The sequence below is a fragment of the Danaus plexippus genome, chromosome 25 (genome assembly GCF_018135715.1).
Source record: "Danaus plexippus chromosome 25, MEX_DaPlex, whole genome shotgun sequence".
Lineage (NCBI taxonomy): Eukaryota > Metazoa > Arthropoda > Insecta > Lepidoptera > Nymphalidae > Danaus > Danaus plexippus.
Window position 1 is genome coordinate 1,728,392 of NC_083553.1, and position 25,510 is coordinate 1,753,901.

General features: G+C 34.9%; 1 protein-coding gene across 23 annotated transcripts in view; it reads right to left on the reverse strand.

The window, feature by feature from the left end:
• The window catches only part of LOC116775425 (microtubule-actin cross-linking factor 1), a 160,019-nt gene that overhangs the window by 56,035 nt on the left and 78,474 nt on the right, over positions 1–25,510 (reverse strand). For 17 of the 23 annotated variants that reach the window (XM_061524508.1, XM_061524495.1, XM_061524507.1 and 14 more), the window contains 23 exons: positions 21,437–21,630; positions 21,068–21,153; positions 19,348–19,535; positions 18,945–19,076; positions 18,502–18,671; positions 18,092–18,313; positions 17,601–17,805; positions 17,249–17,472; positions 16,755–16,899; positions 16,080–16,196; positions 15,884–16,008; positions 15,496–15,724; positions 14,954–15,133; positions 14,167–14,259; positions 13,704–13,878; positions 10,072–10,287; positions 9,579–9,675; positions 9,373–9,493; positions 8,941–9,170; positions 8,672–8,822; positions 8,176–8,259; positions 6,982–7,263; positions 18–130 (listed from right to left, as the gene is read on the reverse strand). In XM_061524508.1, coding sequence (XP_061380492.1) covers positions 18–130; positions 6,982–7,263; positions 8,176–8,259; positions 8,672–8,822; positions 8,941–9,170; positions 9,373–9,493; positions 9,579–9,675; positions 10,072–10,287; positions 13,704–13,878; positions 14,167–14,259; positions 14,954–15,133; positions 15,496–15,724; positions 15,884–16,008; positions 16,080–16,196; positions 16,755–16,899; positions 17,249–17,472; positions 17,601–17,805; positions 18,092–18,313; positions 18,502–18,671; positions 18,945–19,076; positions 19,348–19,535; positions 21,068–21,153; positions 21,437–21,630 — 3,779 coding nt within the window. Of the gene's footprint in view, positions 1–17; positions 131–754; positions 877–6,981; positions 7,264–8,175; positions 8,260–8,671; positions 8,823–8,940; positions 9,171–9,372; positions 9,494–9,578; positions 9,676–10,071; positions 10,288–10,517; positions 10,629–13,703; positions 13,879–14,166; positions 14,260–14,953; positions 15,134–15,495; positions 15,725–15,883; positions 16,009–16,079; positions 16,197–16,754; positions 16,900–17,248; positions 17,473–17,600; positions 17,806–18,091; positions 18,314–18,501; positions 18,672–18,944; positions 19,077–19,347; positions 19,536–21,067; positions 21,154–21,436; positions 21,631–25,510 lie in introns of those variants that run through there. The other 6 variants (XM_061524506.1, XM_061524505.1, XM_061524503.1 and 3 more) reach the window with 4 other exon arrangements.

Here is a 25,510-nt window from a genome sequence, read left to right on the forward strand (position 1 = left end):
TATGTAATATGACTTACTTCTCTGTCGTGTAGTGCGTGGTGTATGTATGTTCGGTCGTCGCCAAGTCCTGCATGTTGAACTCTTGGCGGAAGGTGCGAGCTGAACGCGGCGCCATAGCCTCCACGAGGCGCTGCAATACAAATATTTCGTTATATATTAATTCAGTTATTACAAGCTCATAGTTCATAGTCGTTAATGGAGGGAAATTTGAATTAAGTTTTTACAAGTACAATATTAAATAATATGATATATGCAAAATATATATATTTCTATAGTTAAATTAAAATAAATATCGAGAACATTCAAACAAACACCGTTCAACGTTAAATCGTATTTTTTTCATTCTTTCGAAGTACTCTAATTTGTTGAAATGAAAAATATAATGAAAAGTGGTTCCGTTAACCCCTTTGACATACATTTCATTTTTATCATTTGGACGGGTGGTTAGAAAAGAGATAAGAATATTAATTCAATGCAAATCAGAAAAAATATATCTGTAATAGTAACAGTCACTTAACAAAAGTAAGTTATTCTATAACAAGGCTAGTTTTGTTTTACTTTTTAGTCTAAAAATCGTATTTAAAGTAGCTACTTGTAAATAAATCTGTCAATCGCTGTGGAAATTGTTTTCATTAACTAATCTTTGTAAACGCGTAGTGCGCAAGTGCAAATTGAAGTTGACAGTAATTTATTATAATAATAGGTTATTACAAACACATTACACAGATTATAAAAAGCAAGAAATTATACGAACCCTGCATTCGTACGCGAAGTCATATTCGTAATCTTCCATTTTAACACAAATGTTCAGACATCACACTCTTAGTACATATTTAATATCACTCAACATTATTCACAATTTATAACTCATCACATCTATATAAGCATCACAATATAAAACCAAATCAAATGTATATAATGTTTAAATGTAATAATATATAAACACGAGCAAACGAGGGACGTTCTCGTTTGAAACTGAATGAAAAGCAAGAAAAATCGTAACGCCGCGCCGGCAAAATAAAAAAAAACAACAAATAATAATAACGCGGATTCTAAATTTAAATGATTTCGTAATGGCTTCCGACGCGTCTAGCCGAGGCCGGCAATAGTTGAGATAATTCCTTTCAGTGTTATTTCTTTAGCACACGTTTACAACAGCTGTTCGGTAATACTCTTTTAGGTTATGAAAATGACTGTGCTCGATACTAGGGATGCGCGCGCATCCCCACGCTACGGTGCGGCCAAATGTTAACAGATTATAAACTATGTCGAACTAAATTAAACTTTATTTGAAAGTGATAAAATTCTATATCGTACTTTGATTTAGTTTACTATTTTTGACCCTATGACCTTACAATGGCGTCATTTACTGCAACTAGGACGGCGAGGTCAGGTTTTGTTAATTCATTACATTTTTAGTGTAAATTAATTTTGTTACGATAACAATGTGTATAGTTCTCATAACATCTTAGATCCGTTTGATTGAAGTTGTTTTCACTATAACATGAATCATTAGTTCGGTTGATTTTTATTACTCGATCAGCCGGTGGTATTGTTAATTGCATGTACAGTATATGAATAGACTTCAGATTTCCAAACGCACTCAATGCGTCAGAGAGCCGCATCCATAAAAGTTATTATGTTGAAACCATTATTAAACTATCATCGGTTATTTTGGGGAAAACAAATATTGACACTTCCTCATACACGTTAAGGTAATTTCTAAATATAAAACCATGACTCAAAAATATAATAGCTATAAAGTTTTAAGTTTTTTTGATAACGCAAAACTAAGCGGAGATTACTTGAAGCACTTTTTGCTTGAAATTAGTTTTGGATTTCACATATATATGGGGATTAAATTTATTTTTATGAATTTTTATGGAGTAAACTGTACATATAACGTTATTCTAACAAACAGCTTACATAGACGAATTTTGTTTTAAATCAGTGTCCTTACCATAAGTTTGTATGTCCGAGATAAGATTTACGAAGCGTTAATAGTTTTTCGTTCATGAATTATATATCGCACAATACAATATTAACGTAGATTGTTGAATCAGAAACGGGAAACGCTTCGTATGTAGTGTGACGATTTAAACTCGTGGTAAACATTATTGTCATTATATATAAACAAAGATATGCATAGCCATCGTTTAATTAATAATAAAAAAATATATGAAATTTTATCGTAATTCTGCTCGAATGTAATCGCTGTATTTATGTATTAAAATCTTATGAGCGGATATTTTTTACATCGGCATGACGAACAAACTGAGTACTGAGTCATATTACGGATTTAACAAAAAAAGAACACAGTGCAACTAACAAGAGCTAGCAAAAACTGTAGTGTTGCGCCTGAGGTCAACGAACGAATTAAGGCGAGAAACAGCGTTTACAACTGACGATATTTATATTTGTTTTGGAATTTATACTAAGTTTCAGATATTTCATAATATCACATCTATTCCTGATTTGATAAAACTACATTAATGTGTTATTATATGTTTTTCTATTTATAATTTGACAGATATCCAAGGAAATAAATTGTCCTATTAGCAATATAAATAGTCACTTCAATGGCATGACCAATGGTTAGAGGTTTTAATGTTATCGGTAACGCCAGTAAGTAAAACGTAAATATTTTGTATAAAATCGATAAAGCAACGGTCGGACGCAGAGGAGTTTTGCAGTTGAGATGTAACGCTCTGATAAATAAGAAAATCCAATTATATTCGATCCATATTTTGTTATGAAGTTTTCAATAATTAGGTAAAATGGACGAAATTTCAAAAAAAATTCTTTGATAATTAACGGTTTTTCCGAAAAATCGGTACTTGTTCTATTAATAGTCGACCTTGTTCACCCGCATTAATGCGTGTTACAAACGCGACCTTGAGAATAATTCGTCCTTATGTATTACCGAAATGCCATGTGAGCTGGGTTCTCATTAAAAAATTTGTCTTTCACTTAAAACCGACAGTTCTAACGTTTTCTAATTAAATGACCATACTTATTAGTAATTAATCAACGTAAAGAAAACATTTATAAAGAAAGCATCAAACATTATAAAAAGCGCTCCAGTTTACACTATACAGCCGATATTGAACCTTATTTTTATCCTGAGAATCAATACTTATAATATATTTATAAAACAATCTATACTGTTTCATACTAAATGTCACGTGTGTTTGAGAACATTTGATCTGGCAGATACAAGCGTCGTGCAGACAATGGCTGCCAAATATAACAGGAACATCTATGGGGAATTTCGATACTTAATTTTAGATTTAACTGGTGTATTAACAAACGTAACATGTAGCTGATATAAATATATTTGTTCTTGAAAGGGATTTGTTTTATATTTCCTATGATTGGACTTGGATTGGACTTAGTTGCTTTACATGACCTGATTACTGAAGTCATATTAACATATAGTATTAGTTATGTCTATATTAATATAAGGCTAACATTCATAACACACAAAGTGTTAGCAATTCCTCTGGATGCTGCGCTGTATCAATTGAATTAATGGATATGACACTAACCGCTACGTACGTTATCCCTCCGTATATATATGTTATATTAAACAAACAGACATTTTTAAAATTATTGAAAAAACAATATTTCATTGATACATAATTAAATTATTAACAAATAATAATAAAAATTATTATAATGATGTCATACAACGAATTCTACATTAAATTCAAGGGCAGACCTCAATGAGAATAAAGTCGTTATTAACAAATACAAACAACTATTAACTACAACAGTGACAGTAAATTACTAGAACGTGTTCTTAACAGTAATCCAGTTACAACATAATCACTAGAGTATTAACGATAATATAATTTAGAGAAATCAGTTAAAGCGTTCAACGCGAGAGGGTAACAACCAAAGATTTAAAATATCAACGGATATAGTAACAAACAATGATACAGATGACAATTAAAAGTAAGATTTTTGTCTTCATATACCATTAAAGAAATTGACATTTATTTTTTTAAATTTTCACGAAAAAAGAAATTATTTATTTATAAGAAAAGTCTAAAATGACTTTCCACTAAACAATGCCCGAGTATTTCAGTGTCGTATTACGACTATCGATCTCTTAATCCGTGTAATAAATGAAACGATAAAAGTATCGATAACACTTTCATATCGATGCAACACTAGAAACAACACTGTAGATAAGGGTGTCACAGTCTTGGTATTTAAAGAGAATTTAATAAGAGATTTATTAAATTTATTTTATCGGTTTTTTATTTTATTAAAGGACTCTTTTGTATACAATTTCGTAACTGGATACCGTCGAGTACATGAATAAGTCACGAAAGAGAGTCAGACCGAAACATACAGGAGTTACTGGTTATCGTGACATATATACATACATATATTGTACTATTATAAAAATAATAGCTATATAAAAAACAAGGTCGCAGATTCACTGATAATAAAGAAAATATCAATACATAATCACTGTACACCAAACCTCACAATACAACTCAACATTAACTTGTTATTCGGTTCGTTTGTTAGCGCGACATGCGCTACCGTTCGACGTTCGAGAGGTACTGAGGCGGGCGGCAAAAAATATACATTGTCTATTATTATATGCAACGATAAACATGTTATAAAAACTTTTTTTTTAATCTTTGATTGAATGAAAAATTTATATACATTCCTAAAAGACAATTTTGGGCATTTAGACGATAATAATGTGACAGTAAATAAACATTTATCGTACTATAATAAAAGAATTGACTGGATCACAATTATATAATTGGTATATACACCTCATTATATTCAATAGTTTTAATTACTATAAGCATTGCCTTCCATTACAAAGGTACGTTTTTTATTACGACAATTTAAATCCCATGAATTCCATGATTCAAACAGTTATAACTACATTACATCACTCACTACTTATAGTATAATGACTATTTATCCTGTACGTATTAACATGAAATACACATAATATTTTATGTTGACGATTCTCAAGTCCGTAAACAGGTTACAATGACGTCATTTAAATTTTTAAATTGAACGTTTCGAAATCGCGTCCGTTGAAATTTTATTTTACGAAAAAAAAAACTTTCGTCGTTTAAAATTTTGACTTGACGATTATTTTTCATTATTTTCATCTTATAATGTTCTCATTCATTCTAAATGTGTAATTTATTTTTAAATTTTATATTTAAAATTCTTAATTCGAACTCTTATTATTATAATAAAAAAAATATATTAATTTAAAACAAAATTAGTACTGGCAGTTTAATTTAAATCATACTTATTATAATTACGTTCTCAAGTGGCAGTGTTGTCTTCTGCTTATGCTCATAGAGTATAGTATTAATGAATCTCTAAACGTATCAAAATAACTGCCTTTTGAACTGAGAGCCAGCGATAGAGAGATATCCCAATCAATAACATGGTATTATTCTACCATATTTTATTATAACTAAATTAATTTTTATATGAAAAGAAACGTGAATGAAACACGACAGATTTTATACAAGACAAAGTAAGCATTTTTTAAAATATACATATATTGAGTTAAAAATTCTTAGTAAAGCGGATGTAACTACGATAATAATCAAGTCTTAGGTAATTTTAAACTTATTTGGAATAAGCAAACTTATGGTTTGAACTTTAAATTCACCATAACCTCAATTACGATACATTAATACCGGCCCACGTTGTCAGGACAAAGTGGAGCGTGGGTGATTACCTTATACAGAAACTGAACCAGACTGTATATTTATATATATCAAAACAGATAAAAATATATTTTACGGAGACCTATACAGTCTTTAAGTACTGGATCAATTGATTTTTTTTTTGTTTGTTTTAATTGCAATATCGAAGCTTTCTAATCACAGCAAATCGATGTGTGTATTTATTTATATGAGACTTGCCAAAGGATTACGGCCTCATTCTATGCCCACATACAAAACGGAAAATCAAGATTTAACTTATATGGAAACAGGATTTTCTACTCGTAATTACACGTTTAGAAATCATGTCGGAATACATCAAACAAAGAAGGATATGTCTACGACGTCATTTAGTATGGGATTGTAGTTTTATTTTTATTGCTGCACTCGAAATACGTACATATTATTTATATTGTAATATGTTTGTAATCAAATTAAATAGTACCTATATGTCCTAGAACTGTATCAGTTATTACGTCATCAAATTCATAAATACGTATTGTAAAAATTCAATGTAAAACTCCTTTGGTATTCTAAACCGGCGCCCGAGCCGAACGGCCTCAAACGAGGTCCAAATAAATGACACAATCGTGACATCATTTGCCGTGAATTAAGTTAAACGTTCGTGCCAACTTAATGGATTTTTACATTGATTGAAAAATGAAGTGGTACTGAGCAGATCCGAGTCAGTTTGATTGATTATAGGAATGTGTTGTGATAGTTATTATACAAAGATGAGATGTGAGATGCGTTTTCAATATTATAAATGATGTCATAATTGAGAATTGTCCGACTTTATATGTAAATACAAAAATTTCAAAGAGCCTATAATTTAAGTTGTCCCCGATGTTGTGTTATAATAAATATAATAATATCGTGTGATCAGAAATCATTGATCAGATTCTGATTAAAATTTATTTTCAGTGTTTGCGCCGTTTTTTTGGCATAGAGAAATTAATTTTGATGTCTCTGACGGTTTCTTTTTCAATGACACTTTTTAGTTTCACGTCGAGTGTATTATTCTTTTTTGATTGTTACTAATAGAACATCAACAGGAAACAGGTGCTTTAAAAGAATGAGATCTCACGAGTATCGCAAGCTATAACAGCAAAATGTCTCTATTGTAAGAAACTATTACGACACACAATAGCAGATCGAATACGAAATTTTATAAACGATTACAGCTTGACTTGACTCACAAATGTGAAAAAAATGTCGTTACATTGATGTGTGACGTAATGATCGAAGTAAAACTTACCAATGTGACGATATCTCCAGGGTTGGCAGCCGCGATCCGTCTCAGCCTCTCATACAAGGAGTCCAACAGTCGCTGGTGCTTAGCGTTCAGCTCGTCCAGTTCTCTGGCGACGGTCTCGGCGCCGGTGGGGATCGCTTCCGCTGGCACCACATCCGAGCCGCGGCTCCGGAGGCGTTCGGCCAGTTCCATGTCCGCCTGCCGCTTGAGCTGCCTCGCGTCCAACGAAGGATGAACCTCCTCGCAGAGCCAGTCGACATAACGCTGGCATCTCGACGAGTTGATCTAATTCCGGTTAGGTGAAGCGCGTAAGTTACTTGTTAGTGGACCGACTCTCCTTAATCGATATATCAATTGAACTCATAATAAGTACATGGAACATTTTTTGGCAATAGAGTCGTCATAAAGAGAATCGGTCGGTTAAAATGAAGCGAATTAGGTTTTTATAATTGTCCTCACGCACGCGTTCCTCTCATTAGTAATACGATCTTTTTCGACTACTGTTTTATCATGTGAAATTGGCTGGTTCCTTTTATGGCAGACATTCATTCTTCGGACATTCGTAACACAATCAGTCCTTCTATGGCATACAATAGACTCCGTCTGGTACCAGGTCTCCGATCATGCGTGCGACCGTGCGAAAATTACACCCAACGTGCACTGCAGAAGGAAACTAGAAGCTCTTCCATAGTTTGTGATATGACCGGAACATATTGGGGAACAAACAATTGCATGCAAAGCGAGGACGTTGACCCCGCAAACGTCTTTGTGGTTTTGCTTCAGATTAAGAAGCGTTACGCTCAACGCCTCCGCTATATTGGAGTATCAAAATAGTTTATTATTGTGATAGCAGTCATATATTGCTGTTGCTATGAAGTAAAGAAACTCACAAACATCGCACATTCAAATTCTGTTATTGGTTATAGAAGCATGTGAAGCTTTCAGTATAATTGTGTAGTGAGGCAGAAGCGTTAGTTAAGTGATAGCCGAGCTGCATGCGTTTATTGCAAAAAACACCTCGAGGACGAAACAGGACCACGATAACCCAAAAATACAGTGAAATAGTGAAGGAAAGACGCTGGACCTACAATCTAACCAACCTTTCAAAACCTCTCAAATATTCAAAGGCTTTCCGAGTAATAAATACAACACAGACTATAAAAATCCCATAAAAATTTTTTGCTCACTGATAATTACCTTCGCCTCTCGTATGAACCTTCCTCCGTCTACGTTAACCTTTTCGATCTTCGGCGTCCTTTCCACCACAGTCGTGAAAAGATTCTGCGAAATCACCACGAGACACCCGGCCATTAATATACATTTTAGTGAAGTGCATCAAATTCAATGAAGTGAGGATGGCAATTAAATTAAAAATCAATTAATATTTACATGAACCTTATCTCGACGATGTTTTGAATAAGTTTGTTACGTTTAAAAAATATCAACAACAGCAAACATTAAGTAACACCTCATATATCATTAAAATTTTCATTTAATTTTGTTATCTAACTGTGAATTTATCCGTTTCTCGTGCAATATTAATAATGGTGTATGTTTTTTTCTTCTGCTTTCTTACCCCTCCCCCGTCCTCTCTAAGTTAACTTCCAGTTATTCCTGATCATCATATATATAATACTACATGCAATGTTAATAACATGTGATTCTCCCCCCCTTTCCCCTACTGCTAACTGACCCTGGTCGGCTCCAGATGTTCCCTGGCCCGCGCCTCATTCACAGGCGTGGCCTGCATTTGCGCGGTCGCGTGGTCGACCCAATCCGTCTCCTTGACAAGACCAGCGTTGTATGTACGTAGAAGTTGGTAGGCCGCCTCGCAGCTGCGTAGACTGTGAGAATGAAAAATATATTTCATGAAACTGTATGAGACAATAACTGACTTGATAATGATTTTAAACTATTAAAAGAGTATTAATTTTATATGTACATATATATATATGCACTAACCGTTCAGCTAGTTGTGAGCAGACGCTGCTCCACCTCTGGTTCAGTTGGGTGACCTCCTTGTCCAGGCGTTCCAGGTCTGCGTGTCTTCCAGCTCTCGGGAGCGAGTGTCCCATTCCAGCCCTGGAGGTCTCCACTAGCCGGCGGCAGTTCTCAGCGTCGTCATTCATCTGATCCACCTGCACCTGTTGCTTAGAGACAGCAACCTGCATACGCAGCAGGTCTTCGTGAATCTGTAGGAGAGGACACAATCAGTCATATTCCAAGTCTACCCTCACAGTGATATATCTAAGCGTTTCCTAATATTTGTAACAAAATTTACGATTAAAGTCGCTCAGTTCAATAATTTTCAATGATCCCATTTCTTATTCAGCAGTATTTTATTCGTAGACCTGATGTTATAACACTATATTTAGCAAATATCTATATAATTACGTCTTTAAGCAGTTCGACATCATTGGGCAGGTCGCTGAACTGCGCCAGTTTTATTTCGAATTCTGATATCGTTTGATTGTTCTCTTCCATGCTGTTCACGACTATCTCGACGAACTTAAGTCTGTAACAAAAACGATCGATCAGTAATATAACTTATGAGTATAGCGGAAAAGTCCAAATTGGTCCGTTAAAATTATTCATTATACCTTTCTACGAACAGCTGGCTCTTGGATTGTAGTTCGTTCCATTTGCCCATGACTTTGTCGAGATTCTTTTTCATGGCCGGTGTCTTGAGAGCTATACCTGGAAGCAGATAATCATCAGCACATACTAAATATGGAAATAAATTCGATATTTATATAAAAATAATAAATTTGGTTAGGTAGAGAGAGGAGCTTGGACGGTGGAGATGAGCGTTTAGCGCGCGTTAGATAGGGGCTCCGTAAACCTACACCTGGGTCGCAAGTCCCAGGCACTGTTGAAGCTCCTCTTCCTACAACGATGGACCCGGCACCAGCACGGTGAAACCTTGCGATACTAAGAGGATTGGTTTGCAATTGTGTTTGACTTTATTTTAAAAAGGCCTGTTGGTGCATTTTCGTCGGCCATTTTTCTTATGCCTCACAAAATTAAAGCAATGCCTCGGTGTTTTTAATATATTATGTACAGCGTTGAATAATCTATTAAGTATAATTTTACCTCTGAAGGTGCTCTGAACAGTATCTACGTCTCCATCCAGCGCTCTCAATGCCGTCTCCCAGTCTCTATGTTGCAGCACCAGGTGTTCCAGCGCATCGAGATCTCTCGGTACGGGCGCAGCTATACGCTCGTGCAGCGTACGCTCCAGCGTTTCCAGCCGCTCCAGCAGCTGTGACGACTGCTCCGTAAAGATGCGAGCTGCATTCTTTGAATCCTCTGCAAATAAGAATCAGGTTAAAGAACAGAAATTATTTATACCAAATGGAGAAGTATCTTATTTTTACATAATGAGATCTAAGATTTTCGCGAGTTTTATTCATTTAAATCTTATCTTTATTCTGCATTTTAAATAAATTTCGCTATTCCGTCAAATTGTCAAAGTGCGAAATCGTTCGCCGGTGACGTCCAACGGTAAAATTTAAAGGACAAAAAAAGCAATCAATCACCTGACAATCGATAACCGCACCAGATCCTCTCCACCGAGTGCTCGGAGTATACGACAACGGTGTTACGTAACATTTAAACCCGGTTTAAATTTACTAACGTTTAATCGGACATCGCTTGACGCTTCGGACGATGAAATGAAAACAGAACTATGGATGTGAAGCACAGAGTAAAAACGGCGGCTTGACTAATACAAAGAAACAATCGCGCAACGGAGATAAATTTAACCTTCGTTTAACACTCGCTTGCCGTTTTATAAAGATTTTGTAACCGAAAATAGTCATAAAATATATTTATATAGCAATAACAGAGCATATCGAATTAGAAACATATCAATGGACATTTTAACTTTTATTTCATTTCTAGAAATTTCTTTGTAATATGTACCTTCGTTAATATTTTTGGTGAGCCTGTATAATTTTTCTTATTTATTTTGATTTTTTTTTATCGTATTTACTTAATACATGTCGTGTAAATTCGGGTTTCGACTGGGTATATCTATGACAGTGTTGTTCATCTCCCTACATTACACTGTATACCCACCACCTACACTTCTGAACGCTTAATATAAATTGCAGCTATAACTCTGATAGTAAGATCATACAAGGCCAATAAAATTGACTTTAAGGAAACCATGACATCACTTTGTCCGAAACAGCCTATAATTTAATTTAACAAATCATTATAGGTGACATAGGTTCAGCTGAATGAAGATCTTGGATCTGCTTCTACCGCTACAATTAACTTAATAATCATTTTAGTCAGATTTCTTTCTAAGAAATATTTCTATGGAATTAATGTGATAAAATAATTCACATTAGTTTGTTAATTTTGGCCGAAATGTTATACATCATAAGCCAATCAATACACCAGATATTTGGTATAAACATCACGACGGAAGAACTACCCTCAAAAAGTAGTAAAGATATCAAGATAAAAACAATCAGCTCATATTAAGATTGCATGTCACAAAGACAGATGAATTATAAATTAGTACACTGTGGACTTGTGCAGAGACGACAAGTGATCTCATAGAGTCATCGCTCAATAGCAAGGTCGCCTCTAGGTATTGACCTGAAGACTTGCGATAACAGGGGATGTTTATTTGAACTGTTTGTTAATAAGGAGTAATGACAACTTATTTATTTATAATGTGGGTATATATACTCCAGTATGTATATGAAACGTCAATATATACATATAGAGGTAATATGTATTGGGAATCAGTACAGCCGACTTTATCTATCTTACTAACCCCTACATTTTATTTATTATATAAGTAATAAAAAAAAAATTATGAATGAGCTCAACTTTCCACATCCAAACTAAACCTAATTTTCTGATGTCACACATTTTACGAGATATTGATTTAATTTTTTTTATTGTGAACATTTATTAAGAGAATTCAACTTTTTTTTCCAAAACTTGAACAGCCTGAAACTTATCACATAGATTAAATATTTCTAAATCAGTTTTAAATTGACGGAATAGGGCTTTATGAAAAACGTAACGACGAATATGACCTACTGAAATAAAACTGGTGGTAAACGAGATCACGTGAGTGACGCCGATTGAGTCACGTTAAATGCTGATAGTAAACAAAAGCATTGTAATACAGAATCTAAATCTTAAAGTTTAATACAAACAGACTCAATGATAGTGTTTAAATATATATAAATAATATTAATAAGAAATACGTCGTAAATATTTAGATTTTAGATGAAAACTAAATACAAATAACAATAGTAATAATAATTATTTGAGTATCATTCTATTTGAGAAATTTAATCATAGTATAGAATTTTTATTCATAAAAAAAAATTATGTACTTAAATATTTACACGAAAGATGTTACGAAACTCTTACCTCCCTTTCCGAATGAGAATATACGTTTTATCTTTTTCATAACTATATCTAATAATTTTCTCAAATCTCAATTCAATATAAACATTAAAAAATATAAAACTATCGAAAATTTCCGTCTATTCCAGTCCCAAACACCATAACTCCAGCAATGAAATGATTGACCGAATGTTGTTTACTAATAGCAGTACCGTATTCTGAGACATAGTAATTGAGACTGACACGGAATGACGAGCGGCCATTATCATTAATAAGTAGCTTTTACGACATTACAATTACAACTACAATTACTCTAAAGTATAAAGCAAACGTGCATTTGGAATTAAGTATTTAATGTTACGATGAAAACTTAGTTTTGAGAGCGAATTACTTCTTTTATTAAGTAAATTAATTAATTGAAGGATGATATGTAAATCAATACAAGAATTTTATACACACACACATACATACCCACACACACACACACACACACACACACGTATAGAATATTTATCATAATATACATGGTATAATTTAAATTTGCACAAACCGTGACAATCTTGCACATAATAATTCAAAAATTGTATTCCTTGTGATATAATTTAAAAATAAATACAAATATAAAGACAATAGAACGATAAAATTAAAATTAATAATAATGAGTCAACGGACGCTATCAGTGTGAGTACTGACCCTACGTGACATAGGAGCTCTCGAGTCTCAACACTTCATTACACTGAATAAGTTTATTATTGAAAATCATTTTCACTCTATTTTTAAGAGCATCCAAGCATTGCTCATCACCGACACAGAGCGGAGACAGTCAGTTGATCAACAATTTCCCAATTTGTCTGAATTGAGAGAAGTTTGGAGAACAATTACTAGTTTATCAATTGAACAATCGGAAACAGCTTATCACAGTACGTCAATATGAATATATAATTAAAATATTTAAGCAGCTCAAATCCTATGACAAAGAATTGAAGTGATTCCTAGAGCTGTCTTTAAAATTACAACGATACATAATATAATTAACTCTATTAATACGTGAAACGAGAAATTTGTCATCTTTTGTAGAGATATTGATCCAACAATGGGCGTTGAATTTAACTCGGTTAAGTTTAACGTGGAGAAGAAGATTATAAAGCAATTTTTTTATGAGTAAAATTTTCTAGATAAATTAACTTTAAAGCATCACACACACTACCATCACTTGACACACACATGTAAGATCAATCTGAAGATAATCAATCCGAAGATAAAATAAATATCAGACATTATGAAATTTCTATTATAACCAATATACTATAATCTAGTGTCGGCCCTTCACCGTGACATGCTCCTACCTTCAGCCCTGGCTCGTCTCTCGAACTCATCGAAGAGCCTGTTGACGTCATCGATCTCCCTCCGTAACCTCCTGAGCTGAGGGTCGGCTCTGTCTCCCTCCGCCAGTAACTTCTCGGCGTCCTCGTTCAGAGCTCGTCGGATGGCCTGACGCTGTTCGGCACCCATCGCCACGAACTGGACAGAGTTATCAATCAGAAATCGTATTATAGTCCCATATATGATGGAAGCAACAACATGATTTACTATTATTGTCATAGCAGACCTGAACATACGAAATGTCTGGTAACTTGTATTAAGGGTATACAGATATCGCAAACAAAAAAACACTAACTCGAATGTGATCAATACACTAAGACACGTATGTCACATAAATTCAATATAAAAACGTGCGCTCGAATAGTGATGTCAACTTTATCAGTTCGGATCGGTGTAACACGATGTAATGATTATAGTAAGACTCACCTGCGGGAAGTCCCAACCCTTGACGACCTTGATGGTAGCGAAGATCATGTTCTGCCTCATCCTCAGCTGTTTCCTCTGCCATAACTGGATGACCTTCAGCAACAAGAACCAAGAAGTCAACAACAACACATACAACTCCGTCCACACACTGACGCACATGACGAACAGAACGAGACTGATGTTATGCAACACGCGGTCATCACGAGCAGTGACATCGCAGCTTAATCTGAGCGTTTGCACATAAACATCCAGCTATGACTTATCGAGACTGATTAACTGGTAAGACTGTACGGAATATTAAATATAATGATGAAACATCGACAGTGTAGATTTATTAAATACCGGGTGAGTGTATGAAAAATGTATTTAGAAGTCACAAATTATTTTTCTGCTACTTGTTTATTTACGAACTACCCTTAGTGAGCATATGTGATCCTGTCAGTTTCATCGAATCAGTCTTTACCTTTGCTCCGTTTGTTTGTTCGTGCCACCGCCACAGAGGCGATCTATTCCAGCGTTTGTATGGATTCAGATTATTTCTGATAAGTGATTTAAATATCGCGGAGTTCACAGACACGACGCACTCGGTTAGGTGCAATAAACATGTTTTATATCAATAGCCTTTTGGCAATATAAATAGTGTTAATGTGAGGATATAAAATTTCTCTGACACTTCAAAAGTCTTGCCAGGCCTCTTATTTCCTTCACCTGTCTTATTTAGTTCTTATAATTCCTCAAGGTCTCTTCCCCCTCCACTTCCTTAACATTCAACTATATAAACTCTTACCCGGTCATAGGCGCTCCTCAGACCGGCGGCGGCGTCCAACGCCTCCTGACAGGGCGGCGGCAGTGCCAGTACCGCTCCAGGCAGCGTCACCTCAGTACCAGCTCCTCCTAGACGAACACGCCAACGACTGCGGCCCGAGTTGTCCACAACTGTCACCGCTGACCCCTTCTCTATTGCCACCTGGTTGTAATTTAGGAATTGAAAAATACAAAATTTAGGGAGGTTTTTCAATGAAATCGGACATAAGTGTGGTGGTTGCAATATTATGTAAACTTATTGCAGACGTCCAAAGGAAAGATTATCATCATAGTGACACAGTTTGCGGTAACATTTTCTTTTATACAAATAAATGGAGTATTTCTATATTATATTAAAATACACGCTTCTCACTAAATACATACGAACTGTTAATTTTATTAACTTCAATCAGGTTATTGTGACTGATTTTTGAAACGGCTTTTCCTATTGATAACCGTTGCAATAAGAAGTTGCTTAGACCATCATTTTTATTCAAATGCATAACAAAATAAGGGAAAACTCACATTGGCGTGTTTATAGGCGCACACGGTCTCAGCCCTGAGTGGTCTGGTAACGGGCGCCCTCCTCTGTTTGAGAGGCCGCACCTCCTGCGCCTCCTCCACCATCCGGGACACTACGGCTCCCTGACTGTTCAGCTCTTCCCTCACATCCTGCATACCCTTCAACAGTCGCTCGCCCTGGTCCAACGTGAACTCCGACTGGGAGAATGTCGTGTTTAGAGCTTCTTCTCGTCTGGAAAGAAATAAAAATGATGAATATTGGTATTTATAAATTAATTAGTAGAAGATTTAAAAATACTAGAATAGAACAGTTAAGGCGAGATCTCCTTGTAATGAATTAAAGGCAATGGTAGGTTGATAAGGTTGTTAAAAAACAAGGGTTTGAACTTACTTCTGTATCCATTTCTCGGCTTCCTTGATTTGCTCGAAGAAGCTGTGGTAGTGCGTCGTGTGTTTCAGGTGTGTTTCCAGGCAGAGAGTCAATTGCAACACCCACGCCCATTGAGATTGCATCACCTAAATCAGACCATGATATGAACATACAACTTAAATACTTCACACGGAGTATCCAGGTGACTTTAACCAACCAGTAAATGTGATTCAATTGTTTTCGTGGCAGGGTGATGTTGTGCTATGAGCGCCTCCCCGCGGTCTATCACGTTACTGAATTGCAGCTCCCTCTTTTCCAACGACGACATCAGTTGCTATACAAAAATGAATCATATTATTTGAGCCCTAAAGAGTATTTAATATAATAACAAGCGGATAAAAAAACGCAACCAAAACAGTAGAAGACAAATAATAAAGTGTAAAACAAACCTCTCTATCGTCTCCAAATGAATGCTTGCACAAAAAAAATAAATATAAACGGAATGCTACAACGACATCGATGGACTGTGGGGGGAGGAGCTGATTGAAATATCGGCAGGAGAGAGACATTACTATTTACAAGGCTTTGTATGAAAGGCAGTTTGAAACAGATTTTTTAATTAATTAATATTGATATATTGAACCCAAACGATATGTGTGTAATGATATGAGTTTTACTAAGCAGTCGATAGGAACAGAACAGAGATGAATTAATGCGCCAGGAACTCATTAGATGGTGTACTGAAGGATTAGAGTGAAGCAAATATAAACAGTGTAATGAGTAAATGTAACAGATATATAACATTTGTACAGGACGAAAAGAGACGGATATGTGTAGGTGTGAGCGAGATAGATATATCTTAATAGTATAAGAGTGAGAAGGATATAAATACCTCGTAGTAATGCTGTACAGCCGGGAGGTTGATGTGAGGATCGGCCCAGTCCCTCGCCAGCTCCACCTGTTCCTTCTCTGATAGCCAGTTCAGTTCCGCGGTCGCTGATTGGAGGAACTCCTGCAGTGCGTCCAACTCGGACAGACTGAGACACATATTTAAATTTACTTTGTTGTAACTTGGTAAAGGTCTTTGATATTGGAAATTTTGTATCGTTTTTATTAGATAATGGCTTCACGTTGACTCAAACTAGCGTAAAAAATCCGTGTGAAAATACTTTAATAGATTTTATACTGCAGATAAAGATTGAGCATCAAGTCTCATAAAAATATACGAGGAGGTCATTTATTTATATTAACATTTGGTAAAAAAAATGTAAGACTTTTTTTAACCTTGACACCATATGTGGTTATATCTATTGCTATTGGTTTACAATCTGCTACTATCACTGTGGCGTGATGCATAGTCTAGTGTAAAATTTATTCAAAGCCCACCGTTTCGTGCTAGTGGAGAGCAGCTCAGCGTACAGTTTCTGCAGCTGGTTGAGGTGTTGGTTGTACAAGTTCAACTCGTCGCCAGAGAAGTTGTTCCTGTTATACACGTACTGCTCCACCTTGGAGTGGAACTGATCGATCTGTTTGTGCTCTCGTTGGTGTTTATCGAGTTCGTGTTGGACCGACGGCAGGTCAGAGCCGTAGTCGGATTCGTGTAATTTTTTCTGAAAAAATAATGTTTTAAGAGATTCAATTTGCTGATAGTCTTAGAAGACATTAGTTTTAATACCGTGTTAAAAAAATATAGTGAACATTAACATTACAGTAACTATTAATTTGAAGCCCAACATACCAATTTTTCCTTGCACCACCTAGTGGCGTCGTTTAACTGCTGGAACTTGGGATCGGCGTCATGGACCCTGGTTTCCAGGACCGTGCGTGTTTCTCGGCGGACAGTGGTCTGCTGGACCGGAAGACGAACAGACGACAGACGGGGGACAAGACGGCCCGTGAAGGATTGACGGGCGTTCACCCATCTTTCATGTAGCTGTTGAACGCTGGATGGACATGTGATTGGTGAGCGATTTCATATATCTTTGTATGTGCATATGATAGCGATCTCTCAAGAACATTAAGTTTAGAGTTTATAGTATCGCTCGTATTCTTTGAAACAACGAATTCAATAAGATAGAGTTAAAAACGAAAGAGAGGTTGATCGATTCTAATAGTTAGGAGTATCATATTATATTATTATTCTTACTAACAACGCTGATCTCTTCAATAACATAATAAATTTTAGATATTCAAGCAAAGCCAACAATTCAAGTACTGCAGTAAGCATACCGTCTATGTAGATCGGTGGCCTGCGGATATCGTCCGTCCCTCAAGGCCTGCGCGTCCTGGAACATCTCCTGTATGTCCTGTTCCATGGTCCTCAGTTCTTGTTCTATCTGTTCCGCGGCCTGTTTCGCTTCCGCCGGATGTACTCCTCGCTCGACGCGTCGTATCTCGCTCTCTATATGACGCTCCACGTTGTCCAGACCGCCCTCCGTCTGTTTGATATCCCTGGGGAAGATTTGGTAATAGTGATGTTTGGTGTTGGTTACATACCCTTTCAATTTACTTCTTTACTTGTCATGACAATTATAGAAAATCAATTTATCAACGATAGTATCCTTCTTTGGACGACCAAAGAAGATTTGAATGACTTTCTAAACAAATAAATTTTTATATGTATCTGCACGGCTACTAACCTGTGTAGTTTTTCTGCCAAGCGCTGTAAGCGCTCGAGACGTCGTATCTCATCTGATAAATCACGCTCCCTTTCTTGGGCCGCCATCAACAGTCTCGCCCAGGACTGCTCCAGCGCTTCAGGGCGCAACGTCGGTTCTATTTCAATCTCACCCACTGATTCGAAGTATTTCTATGGATTGACATAACAAAATAATTATAATGACAGATATTTCATATATCTAAGACATTCCATTAAATTTATGCTAACATTTTTAATTAATTGGTTGTATAAAATAGGCATAGTAGCACAGTTTGTACACCTGCTAGAACATAAAACAAGGGCTAGTTTGTGAACGATTGATTTTGACTAGGAATAAGTTTATTTACAATTTTTATCTCTTTTCATTGGCTTCACCTTGGTTCAATACAAAGTATAATATAATGATTTGCTATCGAACCCTACCTCAAGTTCCCTGTACTGGTGGAACAGCTTCTGTTTCTCTCTCTGTCTGAGAGGAACCTCCTCGTTTCTGAAGCGGGTGCTCTCGCTAAGCAACTTTTTCATTTCAATCAAAGTTGACGGGAAAGCACGATCCTGTTGGCAAAGTTATAAAAAAACCTTAAGTAATACATAATTAAGAAGTTAAGGCCATACATATCACAAAACTAAGATTCTATTTAAAATTTTACATATAATTTTATATAAGGAACTTCATATTTTGGTAACGACTCAAATAAAGAACATGTAAACAAAAGAGAATAAAATATGTGTAGTATGTACATATATGCCGTATGTATGAGGAAAGCGAGACATTTAAGAGTACCTGCCATTTAAATGAGTAATATTTATGAAGGGGTGAACCGACCTGCATTAAGGAGCATTTCTCATGAAGCCAGGCGCGGTGCTGTGCCGCTAGTTCGGTGTAAGCGGCGGCGCGGCGCTGGGACTCCGCGTCGAATAGGGGGTGCACCGCCGGGGGCTCCGGGAATGTCTCGTACAACGATGAGATGTAGGTTATCAGGGACTTCTCATCGGGCTCGTGGGTATCCACGTCTAGAGGTTAGATATATCGAATACAATTCGGTTTTTAGTCTGTATTTCAGAAACTTTTATCCAATGTTAGATTGTAAAAAATGTTCACGATCGGGATTCAAATTTAGAACTTCAGGTATATATGTGTATACTATGGATAGCTATAACAATTGAGTTATTATATCTCGTCTCTATTGGGGTAATGTTAGATTAAAATGCATTATGTACTTGTAATTCTTCTATCAATTATATATAGGTATATGAAATATTAAGAAAAAAATATTTAAGTTACGATTGTTTTAACAGCCTTAATAAAATTTCAGATTTATATGCAATGTTAAAAACTTAAATTAATGTTAGAATATTAACATTGACCGCATTAAAAAAATTTTGGATGAATAAAAAAATCGCCTTCAACATTGATTGAGGAAATAACAAAAAATAATTATGAAAAATTACCAAGTTTCCGTTTTAATAAAACCTAGACGGTGTTTTTGGAACGTGTATATATATGTATATGAAAATAAAAAATAAATGGAATAAAAACGAATGAGGTCAAAATGCATTGTTCTTCGACCTCACATGTGAATTGTAAATGGGATCAAAATTGAATTGCAATTATTTTAATGCCATGAATGCTTATCTCGCATCGTGTTCTTTGCCGGAGCGATTATTCACGCCAGTATCAGCACTGAACAATGTACTCAAAGAAATTTATTACACTCAACTAACGTAAATGTTATTATTTATAAAAACGTATTACGTGAACAGTTAAATTGTTTGTTTAAAAAAAAATAATAATAGACGACAAATTTTGGCCTCCATTTGTTTCAATATAAGACCAATATAAATCTTAAGAGATCTGGAAATTTTGTCATTGAAACCATAATCCCATAATGGAAGTTGAATTAAACAACGTATAGTTCAAACGATTGTTTAATTATAATCATTCGTTAACTGCACGGTACTCTTGAGCCAATGTCGTCAATATAAAGAATTTTTGATATTCATTGATGACATTATGTCAAAGTAACAATGGCTCGTAAAACATCGCGACCTGTTTGTCACAATTAAATAGTCAAGTGCGTTTGTTCTAAACTAAATGATCCTTAGCGGTCTCACAATTCAAATGTCACTGTTGCTGAGAAAATAAAACGTATTAAGACATTTATATACAAACAATCACACTGTATTAATATGTGAAAGGAGATTAAATATCCTTATGTTAAAAGCTAAACATAATGATTCGTAACGTTATAATCAGACCATCAAAACCAAGTGATAGTTTCCGAATTCTCGTATTTATATGTTTAAAACTATTTAATTTTATACTTCGTGTATTCGTACCTCACAGCACAAGACGAACCACGCTCACTCGTCACGGTCGTAAAATCTATTATAACGTAGGTATGATAGCAAAATTTAAGGCCAAATAATGTGGCATCACGCTATACGTAAGTAAAAAAATCCTCTGGTTGTAATAACTAAAATAAGGAACATAAAATTATAATTGAGATAAAGTGACTTTGGATACTATCTTTAATATTATTTACCTTCAGGGTCCAAAAGCCTGGTGACTCCATACTCCTTCTCCACCACGTGGAAGGCTGTCTCCAAACGCTCGCGGACCTGTCTTGATCTGTGACAAAATTAGGAATAAGTTACATCTATTTTTCTATATATGTATATATATTACTTATCAGGTAATGGATCTGTTAGTTCTTGACTTATTTTAAGGGACTTCTCCTTAAAGATTACATACATTTGGTAAATAAATAATACGAACTAAACCGTTGATAAAATTACATATTAAAGAAAGAAATAACATAAATTTTTTACCCAGGAATAAGAAAATACGAATGTTAAATTTATTTTGTCCAATAGCGTGAAAAGTTTCTTAGGTGCTGGTCATTCAAGTTCACCTGATATTACGCCAGTCAATCAGATCAGGACGGTTCCTATGTATGAGCGCGTTGAACGCCAGTCCATCCCTCCAGGAGGACGTGAAGTCAGCGACCCTTACGCCAGGGTATTTGGCTGTGGAGCGCCTCGCCCAACTGAGCAGCGCCTCACGAGCCGTCATATTAGGCTCTTGACCGACTACTATGTCAGATATCTGAGAACAATACAATAAATATTAATCTCAATAAAAAATAAATAAAGGTTTTTAACATGAAAGCGACATCGAACAAGTGCTTGCATTGGAATTCAAATAGAAAATATAGACAAAAAAATTCATCGATGTAAGCAGGAATCGAACCCGCAACCTCTAGATTCTAGAACACGTACGATTTGAATTTTAATGAATATAAGATTTGTTTTACATTTCAGGCAAATGTAATTGATACTAAAAACTCAAACACAAGTGAGCAAGGTCATCAAATTAATAGTGACCATAAGCAGGTTAACAGTTTATTCACATACTTATATCTAAGATTTTCGCGAGTATTCATTTAAAAAAAAAACTAAGATTTTCGGATATACTACGCGTTGTATATTATTTTAAAACTATATACTGCCGACGTTTCGGTTCCTTCGTAGTAACCGTGATCATGGGCAGAAGGAAATGACAATGTCACAAACATTTTACTTTTAATATAATAAAAAACGCGTTGTAGGTATATCCAGAAATCTTTGTCTCATTTAAAGTAGATTATTGAACCAAATTAAATAAATTAGAAACAAAAAGTCAATTACATGAGTATCGAACTATAATTTGCATACAGTAAACTTATCTTTAGAATCATCTATGAAATAAGATAGCATCTGTGTGTGAGGGAAATATAGCAATTAAAATGTTTTGTTAAGACGGTCTATGTGCTAGTTATCCGCGCGGGAAATTGTATAACGTTATTTATATATCGACCAGACATTCTGTATACAAAATAATATAATTAAGATAACTTATAACTATACAACTGAAATACTAACAATTTTATAAATTTGGTGATAACCTAGCATGAATGCAAATGCAATTGTATGACGTTCAGAACAACGTGAACAGTATTCATATAGTTTTCAGTTAAATGTGAACCAGGTATTAAGTTATCGAGACAAAGCAATCAAAATTGAATCAACATCGCCTAACCGTAGTGACATACACTGACCCAACTATCAGAGCAGAAGATAGGAAAGTATACTGAATATTATATATTACAATAAAAAAATATATAATTTTAGTTTATAGATTACAATCATAAAGGAGTATAGTACAAAATATAGAAATATGTAATAATATATTTTTTAAACTAGTCTAAAGACATGAAACTGAAGCGATATTAAATTATAGCAGCAGATAGTGCTCGTGTACAGTGAATCACCAGTTGAAAGGCATTCACATTATTATAATCAAATAGCATTGATCGAATCTCGTGGTACGGCATAGGTTGACCTTTCACCTATATCCTAAAAGGCGCCTGGCGCAAGTCCATGACGACATCAGCGTCTGGCTATGAGGAAATGAACTCGATTTGTACTCGGAGAAATGCAAACAAATGCATCAACTGCACATTCGATTTTTTTCATAAAGAGGACATCGCTTTAAATACTTGAATACTCTTTCTTCTCTCAGTTTTACTATCATTCACCTTCACCCTCCTCTCCCAGACATATATAATTTCGTGAATCTAATGAAGGTATCTAAATATAGCGAGAATATATCTTAGACAAAAATTATATATTTTTTACTAACTGATAATAATTCATTCGTAGGCGCTAGACAAAGATGGCCGACACAGACAAGCCTGGAAAATATATTATTACAAAACGAGGGTATTACGTTTGTCACAGTTGACAGTACATAACGAAAGCAACCATTAGTGGCACGCCACATGCCGGCCACAATAGATGAGATTGTGTGACATTAGACATATTGTTCTGTTAAAGAATCGTAGACAACTCCGACTGAATAAACTAACATGGATACGTATCGAAATAAACACGAGTTGTTTAATAATATCTGTTTTAATTGAATCACTAATAACTTATAAATATTTGTGTCTTGAATAAAGTATGCAAATAACGACATGATATAAAACACAAATCATTTTATACTCTATTGTGACAGAAACAAGGTTGCATTTGGTCGGTATGATGGTGCCGGTGTGGGCGAGTAACGCCAAGTGAGGCTGTGATGTCATCGGTCCGCTTAAACTTAGCCGTTTTCCTTTGTGTGGCCGATGAGAGGAATGTTTCTTAGCCATTACATGAAGCTGTATTCAAGTACAGTCACTGATCTAATAATATATTACATGATTCAAATAACCAATTCGACGGTCATGATTCCCAGCAAGCTTAAATTACTTACAGAATAACAACAAAAAAATATATACAACACGAGATACAAAATCTCGGGGTTAACTCGAGCCGCGTTACAAAAAGATCAAGTGAGTCATGGTCGAGGAACTCTGCTGTGAATTATTCTAATGTCGCGAAAAAGGTCAAAATCCTACAAATTGATGGTTTAATATAAAATTTAAAGAATTGCGGTCGCAATAGATTAACTGTTCGCTCCTGAAATATGGATACGAATATCTTAAACAAAGGTTATTATGCTTTAGTGATTTAGAATCTCAGTATAAATATATTAAATATGAAATTGAAAGTATGACAGATGTGAGAAAAGTAGATTACTGTGATTTATGAATGTATTAATGATTGAGTTTAAACTTAAAAACAAACGACTGCAACTAATAACAACTAAATATTAGTCATGCTAAAGCTATGGATCCCGAAAAAAAAACTCGATAACGGTGAAAACTAAACTTCTGATAAGTAAAACTAATTAGAGGATTTTTTTACCTTTAACCGGAGTTACTATGACTCTCTCGTAATAACTTGTTTTATCTGAACAGTATTTTTAAATTTAACTATCAAAGCCAATTTTTATTGAACTGTAGGGATTATTTTCTCTTATAACATTAGCGCGTTATCGTTGACAGAAAATAAATAATTTATTAGATCAAGTGGTTTTGTGGTTTCAGTACGTCTGTCGACTGACCAAAAATGCTAACTGTTTTTTTTTTTATGGTTCAAAAATATAAAATTAAATAGCGCAGACACCGTTGGAAGAATTCATCAAATTTATTTTATATCTTAAGGCTTGTAATTTCTTTTTCCATTATAAAGGCGAGAATGCCTTATAACGGAATCTCTTGCTTTCTTTAAAAGGCTCTGGCGAACCAGATTAATGACATTGTAGGCTGGAATAAAAACAAGTAGACTTTATTGGGTACAGCTATTAACAACTTAAGTATTTCATACGTCGATTGGAACCTTTAATGAAGAATCCCGATACATTAAAAATAAATCATGGAACAGTAATAAATTCTCATATTAATAAAAAATATATATATTAGGAGAAATGTTCCGTTACACCTAAAATAGTTGGGAAATGTTACTTATAGTGGTGAGGTTCATATATTACGTCATCGATTGATGAATAGAGCGGGCTCTGTTTCATAAATTTCACATTCCACTTAGCAGTGTCTGCTGGGAGATGAACATAAAATTGCATACGTGTTCTTCACACCGAGCTTACAAACTGATAATGTCTATATTTAATGAGAATGCCCGTAAGACTAACTACCTTACTGTACACTGACATCAATATCAAAAACATGTAAATATCAATAAATTAAGGTCTTTTATGAGGTAAAGTAAATTAATTTATTACTCATATTTTTATTGCCAGGAAATATGTTCAATATTCGCTTAGATACATTTGATGTGACCCCAAAAGTAGAATAGTTAAAGAGAATCTATTTTCTAAATGTCAAGCAAAATGTACTTTAGGTTAACAAATCGCTGTTGGCCGAGTTGTTTATTTAAAGGGCGTGAAGCTCGTTCTCGTTGGATCACAAGATTTATCAGATCACGATGGAGTCTCACGAGGGGAAGACACGATCGAGGTAATTGTATGTATTTCGTGAAATGAATTGAAGTGAAAGTTTCGTTATTGACGTATAAGTACAGAGAACATATCCTTAAAATACAGA